The 12,726-nt window shown below is 42.1% G+C and overlaps 3 protein-coding genes across 3 annotated transcripts; 1 reads left to right on the forward strand and 2 right to left on the reverse strand.

The window, feature by feature from the left end:
• Positions 1 to 1,236: 1,236 nt before the first annotated feature.
• Positions 1,237 to 2,622, reverse strand: LOC120454087. The gene has a single exon (XM_039639097.2). It carries the CDS (start codon positions 2,494 to 2,496, stop codon positions 1,345 to 1,347), a length of 1,152 nt encoding a protein of 383 aa, XP_039495031.1. The 5' UTR covers positions 2,497 to 2,622; the 3' UTR covers positions 1,237 to 1,344.
• Positions 2,623 to 4,876: 2,254 nt separating this feature from the next.
• On the reverse strand, positions 4,877 to 8,120 carry LOC120454090 (intraflagellar transport protein 56). The gene is made up of 5 exons (XM_039639101.1): positions 7,998 to 8,120; positions 7,772 to 7,936; positions 5,711 to 6,595; positions 5,185 to 5,645; positions 4,877 to 5,114 (listed from the first exon to the last, which is right to left on the reverse strand). The coding sequence occupies exons 1-5, from the start codon at positions 7,998 to 8,000 to the stop codon at positions 4,916 to 4,918; spliced, it is 1,713 nt and encodes a 570-aa protein (XP_039495035.1). The 5' UTR covers positions 8,001 to 8,120; the 3' UTR covers positions 4,877 to 4,915.
• LOC120454091 lies at positions 7,078 to 7,450 on the forward strand. Its single transcript, XM_039639102.1, has one exon. It carries the CDS (start codon positions 7,163 to 7,165, stop codon positions 7,358 to 7,360), a length of 198 nt encoding a protein of 65 aa, XP_039495036.1. The 5' UTR covers positions 7,078 to 7,162; the 3' UTR covers positions 7,361 to 7,450.
• Positions 8,121 to 12,726: the final 4,606 nt, after the last annotated feature.

Here is a 12,726-nt window from a genome sequence, read left to right on the forward strand (position 1 = left end):
TTCCACATCTCGCGAACATTTGGCCACATCATTTTGTTTGGCAGAGCAGCACGTAGCCGATGACTGAGTGAAGACTGGGAAGACTGGGTAGCCCGGGGAGCAGCTCCTGCTCCGGACTCTTACTCGGATTCGGATTCGGATTCCGATTCGGATGGATTCGCCTAATTGCAGCACCATCTTGCGGTTATGCGTTCTACGTGCGTTTGTCGCACGTCTGGCTAATTAAAATTGCATTTTTCGTACGCTCCGTGCGCGTTATTGATATGGTCCATGTGGACATAAGTACATACATATATCGGTATATATGGATAGTGTACGAATACGTACTGGCTGGCTACTGGTAACTGGCTGCGCCAGTTGGCCATCGTTTACTGGGTGCTGATGGAGTGGAGCAAGTTAGAGGATGTGATTGCCTCGATTGGAAAATATCAGTTATTACCTCTTGAATATACGACAATCTTATATATGCGAAGAATATTTAGTAAAAGTTTATAAAATTAAACAGAGAGGAACTCTGTTTCGAAACCCCACCTGAGCCGCTCAGTCAACCCATTCATCTTTCTGAGTGTGGGACTGACCCTGTGGGGATGCTTGTACCCTTTCACCATCTGCATAAAATCAATCAATCGCAGCGGAATGCTTAAGAGGGTCAGAGACCTCCGTCGACATCCCCAACAGGCCTAATTAATTGATTGAGGATGTCATCGGCTTGCTCTGGTTTCGGGCGGCCACCTCCGTGTTCGCTTTGTTGTCGGGGTCACAGTTGCAACTGTCATAATATTGACTCATTGCCGTTGTAATTAATGGTGTTAAGACTCGCACGCCATTTTAATGCAATCGAATTGACAGGCGGCATCCGATTCGCGTTCACTGCACTTCCTCCATTTCCACTTCTGCGTCTGGGGGATATTGATTTCAATTATAATGATGTAACACAATGGACGCCGGTCCCCTATTGACGGCCATTTTGGTCTTTCTTTACCCTTGCCCTAACCCCGTTGCCCCGGAGGCGAGTTAACTAATTGTTAACCTTCTGGTTTGTGTTTCGAATATTAAATAGAAAACCAGTTTCCCGCAGGAAACTCCAGCGCTCATTAATTGAACGGCAGGGCAGTAAATTCTCGTGGCTGAAATATCGACGATGGAGCTCTGAAACTACTTCGCCAGTAACAGATGTGCCCTAATGAACAGCTGCCTTTGTGATCCCATTCTCTTTTATCAATAAAAAATAAGATGGTCATTCAAAATTTTCCGTTTATTAAAGTGGTACTAAAAGAATGTAGCGCAGGACGAGAAATTAAAATCTGCAAATACACATGGGAAATTTGGAACTCTAGCTATTGATCAATCTTCATCCGAGCTGTAATCGCTGTCAAAATCTATTTTTCCTATGTGGGTATCTGGACAATAGGGTTTTGTCACTGCCGGATCAGGTTCATCCTTAGACTTCAAGGTGTTTTTGCTCCGCAGTGTCACTCTTCGCGGGGAATTCCAATAGTCCTGCCTAGAAACTTTATTCCTTCCGCTGATCGAAGGCCTATCTTCAGAGTCGGAACTTTCAATTAGTGGTTTTCTCTGTGTTTTTGGCTTATTTGATGAGCTAGGGATATTGTCGTTGTGTGACTCGATTTCATCTTGCTGAACCTTAGCAACGTTCTGATTTTTGTTTGCAACAAAGGGACCCTCTTCGCCATAGTTAGCCGCATATTTTCCCTCTGGCGGCAAGTCGTCGATGAAGATCTGTCTATCGGGTATGTCCTTATAGGCGTCACTATCCTCCGACTCCTCCTCGCTGTAGTCCGATTCCAGAATATCGGATTCAGAACTATCCACGTATGACTTACACTTCTCGGTTTTCAACGAGCGAGGTGGAGTAGCATTGCTCTTGAGGGCGATGGCTTTTGTGAGCGGATCATTGGAGATGAGTTTTCGGTTGTATTGTACTAGTTTCTCTTGCTTAGTTTCAGACTTTTGGGTTCGCATCGCTGTTAGCTCCTTTATTAATTTCCGACTCGGTTGTGTAGTCTGTGCCTTTACAGGATCCGACAGTTGAATCACCTTTTTGGAACCCCCTTTATGCGTAGTGGACTTCCAATCGCGCAAAACCAGCTGAGCCAGGAGGGGAAAATCCTTTGACTCGGGTGTGATGAGCAGACTTTGCTCCATTTCCCTGCGATTGGCCACACTTTCACCCGTCTCCATGCGAAATGTTTCCAGGGTGTGTCTGTAGCCGAACCAATCGAGAAACTCCATAACCAGCTGGTTGATGAGCTTGACCAGGCTGTGATCTTCTGAATGATTGCTTCCACCAGATGCTCCACCGGCTAAAGGTTGGATGTTGGACATGTCCAGCTGGCCACGCATCATCATAAGAATCTTCACGTGCACTTCGCATCGTAGCGCCGCCATGGTTCCATTTTTCTCGAACTGGCTTTTGATATTCTGTTCTATCAACTTCTCGTAGTCAGCCTCCAGCTTTCTCTCATTCGAACTCATAGTTGTGAATTTTGAATTAAGCGAATTTAAGCAATCAAAATGTATACTTTATCAATTTTATATCTACGCAAATGACGATAATAATTCCTGTACATTCAATTTGACTTTGTTTTTAATTGTGGGCAGAAGCTAGAAATTTCAGTTTGTCCATATTTCACACAGCCTCCTAAATGTTTTAGATCATTCTAATTTCATTGGCCTGTGGCCAGGATTTCTACGAACGTCTGGAAAGTTTACTCTACTTGCCAAATCAGTCCAACTCGTTAATCATGCAGATAACCTTGATGTTTGCCCAGTCTGCGCATATATTAGCCATTTAGTTTGACCTTTGGAACCTAAGCTTTGGCTTAACTTACTTAAAGCTATTGCATGAAATATATATAAAGAATATATTTATATGGGGGCTACAAAATATACGGCATTTAAAACGGGTGGCATTGAAAAGTTATTTTTGATTTTGTGATATATCGGTAATTCCCTTCGTAAAACCAAATGCTCTTTAAGTACTAGGACGATAATCACACGAATTAATTCTTTTAAAGCAGTATAAAAAAGAGCCAACAAGAATGTTTAATAACATATACACAAAACTTTATCAGGATCAACTTCTGGGTGCTTTTTCGGGTGGTGAGTTTTTCTTTTCATTCACTTGTAGGTGCTGGAAAAAGTTCGCTCAGCGATTGAGCCAAAGAAATATTTAATAACTATTTTCTTGCCATTTTTCCGTTTTGTTTTTGCAGGCTCGTTGGAAAAAGTTATCTTTGCATTTGCTTTTAATTTTTGTAATGGAATTGTTAAGAGCGAAAGGCTGGGCAGGGCTAGCAGCTGATTTATAGTCGGCCCAAAGTTTTTCGAGTACAAAAATGCATTGGTGAAAAATGCCAGCCGCATTGGCCTTAAAGTTTTGCACTCAGCCCTTGCTTAAATATTTGCTCAACTAATTAGCAAAAGTGTTGGCAAGGCAGCAAAAAAATCCTGGCGAAATTTGTAGATAAACATATCTATATATTAAGCTCAATGCCTGCGCCATTTCCGGTTTATCTCTCGGCTAATTTTTATTGGTGTAGCAAAGCAAAGCCAATTAGGCAAAATGGCTGCGACACATTTCCGCTGGTTTGCTGAGCCATCTCGAACCCGTTAAGTGCTACCGGGGTCAAGACCCCCTGACCTGACCTGACCTCGAATGGGAGCACAACGGACATCTAGAGGGGTATATCCTTACATTAAGGTTGAATGCATTTAAGACCAAATTATGTGTTAAAGACTTAAGTATGAACCTTAAGGAAGTAAGTTTTAGTTATGTTATATGTACAAAAAATATTTATGGGTAATCAAATCTGGCACCAGCATATATTTAAAATGTGGCTCCATTTCTCACAGCTGTAGGAATAACCTTAGTTATTGTTACTTGAAAATATTTTATATAAAATAAGCGAACAGGCAAATTACAGATGTTTTTAAGCTGTTTTATTCAAAAATAACCATTACATTTATGATTTAATATTGAAAGGATAGTGTATTTCTGAGTTGGTTGGTTGTAAATGATTGGCTTCATTTTTGCTATTATCATTGCCGCATTGTTGTTATTTCAGTGACACTTTCGCATTTTGCTAATCGCATTAATTATGCTTTCCCCTATTTGCTGCTGGGCCTCTGGTCCTGTTTCTGTGTCCATTCCTTCCAGGGCCAGAGTCCTGGATCCTTCGGCCTGCAGGCGAAATGGCCAGCAAATTGAACAAAAGCAAACTGCAGGCAAAGAAAGCCGTGTGGATAGGGGCTGGAGGGAGTTTGGATGTTTGAATGGAGGAGGAGGCTACTTTTCAGGCATAATTGCCTCTCAAGGGAATTAAATTGAGCCGAGAATTTCGTTGGCAACAAAAGATGAAGACGAGATTTGATTTCATTAATTATCAATTAGTTTTTGAAAGTTGTTGCGCCTGATTTATTAAGTGGACAGTGGCTGCCACTGCCACTGGCACTGGCAATGGGATAACTTTCGAAATGCCAGGCTTAATTTTCTTCATAAAATTGCTCTTCAATTAATTAACCAAATTGTTTTGCGGATACAAATTATATTCGTGTATGCCGCAAATCAATCAGTAATCACGTGAAAAGTGCTGCCAGGCCAATTGCAAATGAATTAGTATTATTTTTCACCTCTAAAAGCTCTCTAAATCCATTTTCTTTGACTTGTGCGGCGGCTAACCAAATTTTCATTAATTATGGAAATAGGACATCAATTTTAAGTGAATTCACTTAAGAATTGAAGCCGATTTGCCGCTTTTATTCCCATGAAAGCTGACCACGATGTTGTAAGCTTATCAAACACATATTCGATTTATAAGTATCTTTTTACTGTATTTGTATGCGTGAAGTTGGCTTATGGTAAACAAAATCAAATTTTGCTTGAAATAATGGTTTACTTAAAATTATTTATATGCTTCCTAATGGTTTTAATCATGGCCTCAGCCTGCGAGTTCGAGGAGTCGCGTAGAATGCCGATGACCTCGGAGATTCCTCCGCCAGGACGACCTCTTTGCGCCTTGGTACACAAGGCGAACAAAACTCCTGCGCAGGCGCCCCTTTTGCCCTCCCAGTTCTCCGGACTGGGATCGAGTCTGTTTGGAAATGAAATTGAAATTGTTTTAAAATTCTCCTAGTGCTATAACACTTGATAATTTCACTTACTTTTCGAGCATATCAAATGCCTTGGCTGCCACCCAGAATTCCGCACACTTGTAGCACTCATTGGCAATCAACTGCAGTAGAATAAATGCCTCTGCGTTCGTATCCCTGGTGATGAATACATTCCAAGCCAGTTCAGGATGACCGCAGTGTATGTGGCACTTGGCCAGGATCATGCAGTAGGTGTGCTGATTCTTGATGTCCATGTCGGTGATCTGCATCAGCAACTCCTCCGCCTCCTTGTAGTAACCTGTGGCGCACTTGGCCTGGGCAAAGTTATAGTTGAACACATCGTCGTTCACGAAGTAGCTGCGAATGGAGTTCATGTAGACCAGCACCTCCTCGAATTGCTCGTAGAGGAAGAAGGCGGAGGCCATACTCTGGCGACCAGGTATCGTGTCACACTCTGTTGCCGAACTGCCCACCAAATGCAAGTTTTGCTGGGCCGTCTTGATGTGCTCCTTCTAAGAGATAGGAAACATCGTATAATCGTTGCTTTCCCTATAGAGATATGTAGATGTTTCCTTACCGATCCCAGCTGCTGGCCAAGAGCAGCATGGACCACTCCTTTCAGTATGTACTCATGCGGCGAGGTAGGCTGCAGCTCCTTCATCAGAGCATGGGCTTCCTGGACATCCCCCTGCTTCAGATAGTATATGGCCAGATTCAAGCGAGCCTCGGGAATAATATTCAGTAGTCCTGGCAGCACTCTCAATGCTCCTTCCCCATTCCGGAAAACGACCAAGTTGTGGCGCAGCAGATCCGCTCCGAAGGTGCCATTATCGGCTATGTTCTTGATTTCCTGCTCGGCCACACGACCGTTGAAGAGGCGAAATCGGTTGCAGGCCTTTAGGTTAATGGCTATAGTGCTATCGCCATGTTGACTGAGATATACGTCCAGGACCTCCTGGGACATGTCGTAGTAGTCCAGCTTATAGAAGCACAAGGCCAAGTAGACATTGATGGCCTGGTATTCCTTGTTGTCCACCAGCACCCGCTTGTACACGTCGATGGCCTCCTGGTAATGGGCCCGCATGTAGTGCATCGAGGCGAGGCTGAGTTGCTGCTCCAAGCTCGAGGAGTCCTGCAGCTCCTCCTGCAGCTGGCTCCACTCCTCCTCGCTGCCCAGCTTGTGGGCCAAGTGGAAGAGCAGTCGCTGCTTCAGCGGGTTGTCAGCCGCATTGGCCATCAGTTGTTGGGCCTCCTCGTACAGGCCCAAATAGAACATGCACACGGCCAGGTTGAGATCCAATTTCCCATCCGGACTTGAGGAACCCTGCTGTATGGCCTTGTACTGGGCGAGTGCCTGTTGGTAATCACCCAAATGGAAATTGCAAAAGGCAATCCACTGGTCCACCAGGCTCTGCTTGGGTCCCTGGGCACCCTCCTCCTCGTCCTCGTCATCGTTGGCGAACTGAAGTGGATGCACTAGTTAGATATTTAACCAAGAAAAAATAACTTACAAAAAAGTGTGTATGTTTCTTTTGGTTTAGTCTTAATACCAGTATTTAGAGGTGCACATGTTTGATAAAAATCACGACATTTAGCGTCACTGGTTTAATAGTGACTAATAATAAAAGCACTGTGTATAAATGCAAAAATGAGCTAATTAAAAAAACAAGTTTCGCCGACTAGCATATATAAATCAGGTCCGTTTCGGCAAACATAGCCAGTTGTTTTCAGACAAAACTAATATTATACTAATACTATGTGGTAGCACAAATCAATTATGAATAAACAAAGGTAACATGTCTTTGAACCACAATATTTTAATTCAGTAAGCTCAAATTTTACAGTGTCGTTCAGAATACAATGGACGGCTATCAATCGATTAATGTATTCGGACTAAGAGATGCAAAGTTATACGCGTCACTAATCTATAAGTAATTCGAAAACGAGTCTAGGCCAACTTAAACTCAACGTCTGCCAAACTGGTATAAAAGCAGCTGACATATAGTCAGATTGCATAGTGATCTCTGCCATGAAGTTCTTTGCTCTGATTGTGCTTCTTTTAATCGCGTTGATAGCCGCAAAGGCAGTTCCTCTATCGCCGTCATTCCAAAAATGCCTTGATGAAATAAGTGATGCGGAGTTGTGTGAAAATTTCAAAGACCAATTCCCAGAAGATGCACCTGCTGTTCCCCTCGATGAATACACCTTCGAAGCTCATTCTGGATAATTTAACTTCGTTTTCGTTGTGTAATGCCGACAAACGCGAATTAAGCTGAATAATTTATTGTGCTATGCTGCTTTATAAGTTAAATAAATAAACCAATGATTATATAAACTTAACTTTGTTTTTGTTGCCTCTCGTAAGTGATTTGTATTTTGGCACTTTTGTATTTTGTACTTTTGGTACACTATCTAAAGTAGCACTACAAAGTGCTAACTAACTAATAAGCACTAATTAGTTGAGTTACGTTATCAAGAAAAAAAACCATGTACATAAGTATGGAAAAAACCAAAAATCATTAAATTGAAGCTGGCTAATATGCGCTAGTTACTTTACTGTTGGTGCATAAGAAACTAAATTGTGAAAACTCAGCCACGATTGTCCACTGAATGGGAGACAAGAGTAATCCGTACGCACCTCCAGAAAAGCCCGGGCTCCCGTGTAGTCCCGCTTGATGATGAAATCCTCGAGGGAGGCCGGTGCCGGGGTCTTCCTCGCCTGCCTGCCGACACCGAGTCCACTGCCAGTGCCTCCGCTGGCGTTCCTCGAGCTCGCCGAGTCGGTTTTTCCGCGCGAAAGTATCTGGGCAGGGACATAAGTATCTCCGGAGTATCTGACAACACTTTCCAGCCACATTTCTTACCATTTTTTCGCAGAGCCGTTTGTTTCCTCGGGATTTGCTCTCCTTACGCCTTGCTGGCTCCTCGGTGTTTGGGTTTTGTGTGTTGTGCGTTTTCTGCTTTCTGCTTTCAGTTTTCAGTTTTCAGTTTTCTGTTTTGGTCGGGAACGCTTGGTTACGGTCGCTTGGCAACCTACATAGCGTCGATAAAGCAGTTCGACCATGCCTCACTGCGCCCAGAAAGAGGCGCCCCTTCTGGATCCTTGAGTGCAATTCTATCTACCCCGTATTCTAGTCTATCCGCACTCCACTCAACTGTAGCTGGGGCCAGGAACCAACTGTTGATACGCCGGAACAGCCACCCCTAATTCTTGGGATATCGTCCTCACTTTTCCGCAGCTGGATGTCAGCAGCTGCGTGGGGCTTCATACCCTTAAAATATGTTTTAGGGTCTTATAGAATTCGGTAATTATGGTACGCTTAAGCAATAAAATTCAGTAATAATCACAATTCACAATTCAGAATGGTTACAACTAATGAGTACAAATTTATGAATATTTCAGTGCCAAACTTTTTTCCGATATAGATTTTGGTTGCATTTCAAATATGTTATTGCATTGTTAGTATTTAATTTGTGATAACTTGCTACCTCCAGGATATTCCCTACTCCCATTGAGCTGGACAAGACCTGAAAATATTTCAGAGCATACACAATGATTTCATACCTGCCGGATGTGAAGTACACGACGACCCTGATCAGATGGTGCTGGGTGAGGAGCTGGGTGAGCACAGGTAGACTTATGGCACGCATTGTTGACACAGTTCCACAGGAACTGATGTTTTTGCATTTGCATTTTCATTTTGCAATTTCTTTATTTATAAGACGCACACGAATCATAAATATGCAGGCAGCCTCCGGCGAGAAATGCATGCGTCAATCCAAACGCCTTGGCATGGGCGCTCGGCTCGTACTTTAGGAATTCTCGTATTTTCACTCAACTCTGCTGACACTGCATAATGGCTCACAAACACATGTATTTCGTGTGATAGACATGACTGTAGAATTTTGTTATTCCAGTGCAAATTCGAACGCCATCAAGTGGAAAAACAAGTGGAAAATAACAACAGTCCAAGCAGAGCAAAGTATTCGCAAACTGTAAATACTGCTTCACAATTGTGCTTCACCGGAGGACAGATTGATTAAAGAATATTTTTGTATTGCTTAAGCCGCAAAGTGCCAAATGGAATTACTATGAATGCAGCTTACCAAACCCGCAAAAAGAGGAGAAAGCCCAACCAATTGAATGTAAAACGCGGATAAAAGTTGAACAACAATCTGTTCGTTGCGTGCAATAAAACAAGATAAAGCATAAGTTCAAACACCAACAGTGTGGCAAACAAATTTACTTTCAAGTTGTAGCATTTCGTATATTCCCGGCCACTCCATGTACATATGTATATATGTATATATGTTTATGTATATATATTTATTTCCATCCAGCAGCAGGCAGTCATTCGGCGTACGCGCCTTTGTTTATGCTACACTTTATTGCGCTTTTGCAATTTCGCGTTTCCGTTTCCCGTCAAATCAGCCATAAAAAACGGTAAGCAAATCTGGGAGTCACGACCCCGCCCAGCTGGATCCTTCTGGTCCTGCTCCTTGAAGGCGCCTATTACATTTCGCAGTCGAATAAACAATGCCAACATCATTTGCACCTCCTTCATTATGGGCTTGGCTCGTTATTTGTCAAACAAATAAACAGCAGGCAATGCCAATGTCGGCACACTTGGAGAAACTCAACTTCATACTATTCCCAAAACATTGGAATACCAAAAATCTGAAAATAACTAACCACTGTTATATGGATACTTAAATATATATACATCCCTATATGTAAATATAATTTTGTTATTTCTTATCAAGAATATAAAATTAAAACATATAATCTGCGTTTAATATATGACTTTAAAAAAAATTTAAAAGTTTAAAGACACAGTTTGTTTATTCATTATGTACCCATTTTATTTCCCATTTTCTTGCAGTGTGGATGGCGGGTATTTTGGGGGCCATCGCTGGAAAACAAAAGACAGAAGACTTGCCAGTCACTGTTACGTGCAATTGTATCCCGCTTGGGCCCATGATTTTCCATCATTATCATGGAGAGCTGTTCGTGTTTACAATTTTTCCTGCGCTCCTTTTTCCCACTGTGACAATTTATTGTCATTCTCTGCTTCACATTGAGTGTATGCTCGTTTTGTTTTGTTTATACACTTTCGTATTTGCATTGCCTTCTGTTCTCCGCTTTTTTTTCGTACTATTTTGTCCTTTTTCGTCCTTTTTTTCGAGCTGAATTTTTTCTAAGGAAAATTGCGAACTTGCGAAATGAAGTGCAAAATTCAAACGGAAATTGAAACGGCAATGACAGAGTCGACTTGAGTTGAGTTTGTTTCGTCCTTTCGCTCCTTTGGCTCCTTTCGATCCTTTCGCTCCTTGGGCTCTATTTATTTGGTTTTTTTTGTCCTTGGCAGTAGAGCCTGGACTTTGGTCTTCATCGCAGGACTCTTGGGCACATGTTGCCTGCAGTTGCATACATATATAAATGTTTCTTCGCAATGAAGTTGGGAAAATGGCGATTTTCTCAAGCGTAAACTAAACACTGGAAATGCGAAAATAAATAAAAATGGACATCTTGGCGAATTTATTGGTCATGATGATGACGACGCCTGAGTTCGGATTTAGCACAAATGTTGAATACCACTGAAGCATGCATAATAATGGGGCACTGAACTTTCCAAATTGGGCTCTGGCTCTGGTCAAGGATGAACTGGGGAAATGAAGTTGAACCCGTCTGAAAATGTTTTGAAATAGTTGAAAGTATTGCGGGCAATTCAGTGGATTTGTCCATCTGCGATTTGAGATCGATTTTCAGCCTTGACTGCACAAACTGAAAAAGCAAAGAGCACCACTTTCGCTGGCCAAAATAAATTCGTTATTCCGCTAGAGAGGGAAATTGCAAACAAACTCGTATATGGCATACGAATATATAGAGTGTGTGTAGGCAAAGAAATCAGACAACTGTTGTTTGCAATTAGAAGCAAATAAACTAAATTGTTTCGCGGTTCGCAGTTTTTGAACAAGCGGCGCACATTTTCAAATTTGTTCAGCACACAAACTCTCTAACATCGCGGATTTGCTCTTCATTTTTGCGGCAATCGCATTATTGGTGAATGTGTGAAATGTTTTTGGCTGATTTTGCCTGGTCACTTTCGGCCAAGCGGCTCTCGACGAAGCCTTCTACACGATTTGGCGCATTTACATATTTTAATTAAAACATAAATTCTGCATTTTGCCCATACAGTTGTATGTCGGTTGAAATTTTGCCGGATTGATTAGTGATGCCACAAAGTGGTCACTGTGATTCAATTTCCAATTGTTTCTGGCTTTCAGCTTTGTGTGGATGGGACGAAAATCACTCTTTTAGTTTTATGGAATAGAAACTTTATTTAAACGTTGTGCGTTGAACAGAGCCTATTTTAAAGAGAGGATCAGGATCATTGAAGAGCATGCATGACCCTATAAAATATACACTATATATTATTGATCAGGATCACTAGCCAAAATTCTGGCTAAGAGCGAAACAGTCACTTATCACAGTGTCGGATATTTTCACAGGCAATCCACACAAATGAACTTCAATCTTCTATCCTGAAGGCACATCCTTTGAGTTGTTCGATGCTTTCGCATGCCTTTGGTTACTTTAATAAATATTTCATCAGACACACGCACATTGCCACACAGAGAAGAAGAACGTGGGTAGCGCATAGTTTACTATCTACTAAATATTTAAACGCAGCGTCAGATCGTAAAAGCAAAATGTATGCAAAGTGCATGTCGAGCAGCCATCGAGGTAAGCTGTAAAAAACTAAGGCAAGTAACGGCCAAAATGAAACGGAAAAAAGGTTAGGAAAAGGTAAAACAGTCGAGCCAAGAGCTGCAATATTGAATAAAGTTAGTACCTGGCGGTATGTTGCGCCTCATCGTGTTCACTTTGTGTATATATATTGTGTATAAGCTAGGTTTTTATGTATTCAGCTCTTTCATCCAAAGTTTCCTAGGCTTCATACACTTTTTTAGGGCATTTAATGCAAGCTCATACATATTTTGTATTAAGATTTGGCAAGGAACGTTTATGTTTTTATCGTAAATGCCTATACAAAATTATTTCCATGTCACTATAGAACATGCCTATTTAGCAAGAACAGGCATATAAATCGCCATGTAGTGCATTCGCCTTGAATACACTATATAGCAGAAACTGCGCGGAGAATTCAAAATGAACGTTTATCGAGAGTCGTGCAGCGAAAAGTTACGCATCGATGGCAATGCAAACACGGCACATGGCAGCGGGACAAAATTTCTTAATTTCAGCCGGGGAGTGCCCATCTCATGGCCTCTGCATCTCCGAATTTCCGCATCTCGATTTTCAGGCGCACGGCACACGATGCGATGCCTGTGCGTTGGCAAATGGAAGCATATATGCTATATGCTCCTATAGAAGTGCCAAAGCCGCAATGTGTCTGGCTCCGGGTTCATGGAGGCTCGTACTCGTACTCTACTCCTACTCTACTCGTACTACCAAAAATCGAGTGTGTGTGTGTGGCCAACATGTCTTGCGCTCTCTATGCGACCACGCCCACACAATCAGGCGCCCATTTATGCACTAATTAAAATTTTATCGTTAAATCTTGTTTG

The sequence above is a fragment of the Drosophila santomea genome, chromosome 3R (assembly GCF_016746245.2).
Source record: "Drosophila santomea strain STO CAGO 1482 chromosome 3R, Prin_Dsan_1.1, whole genome shotgun sequence".
In the NCBI taxonomy this organism is placed as follows: domain Eukaryota; kingdom Metazoa; phylum Arthropoda; class Insecta; order Diptera; family Drosophilidae; genus Drosophila; species Drosophila santomea.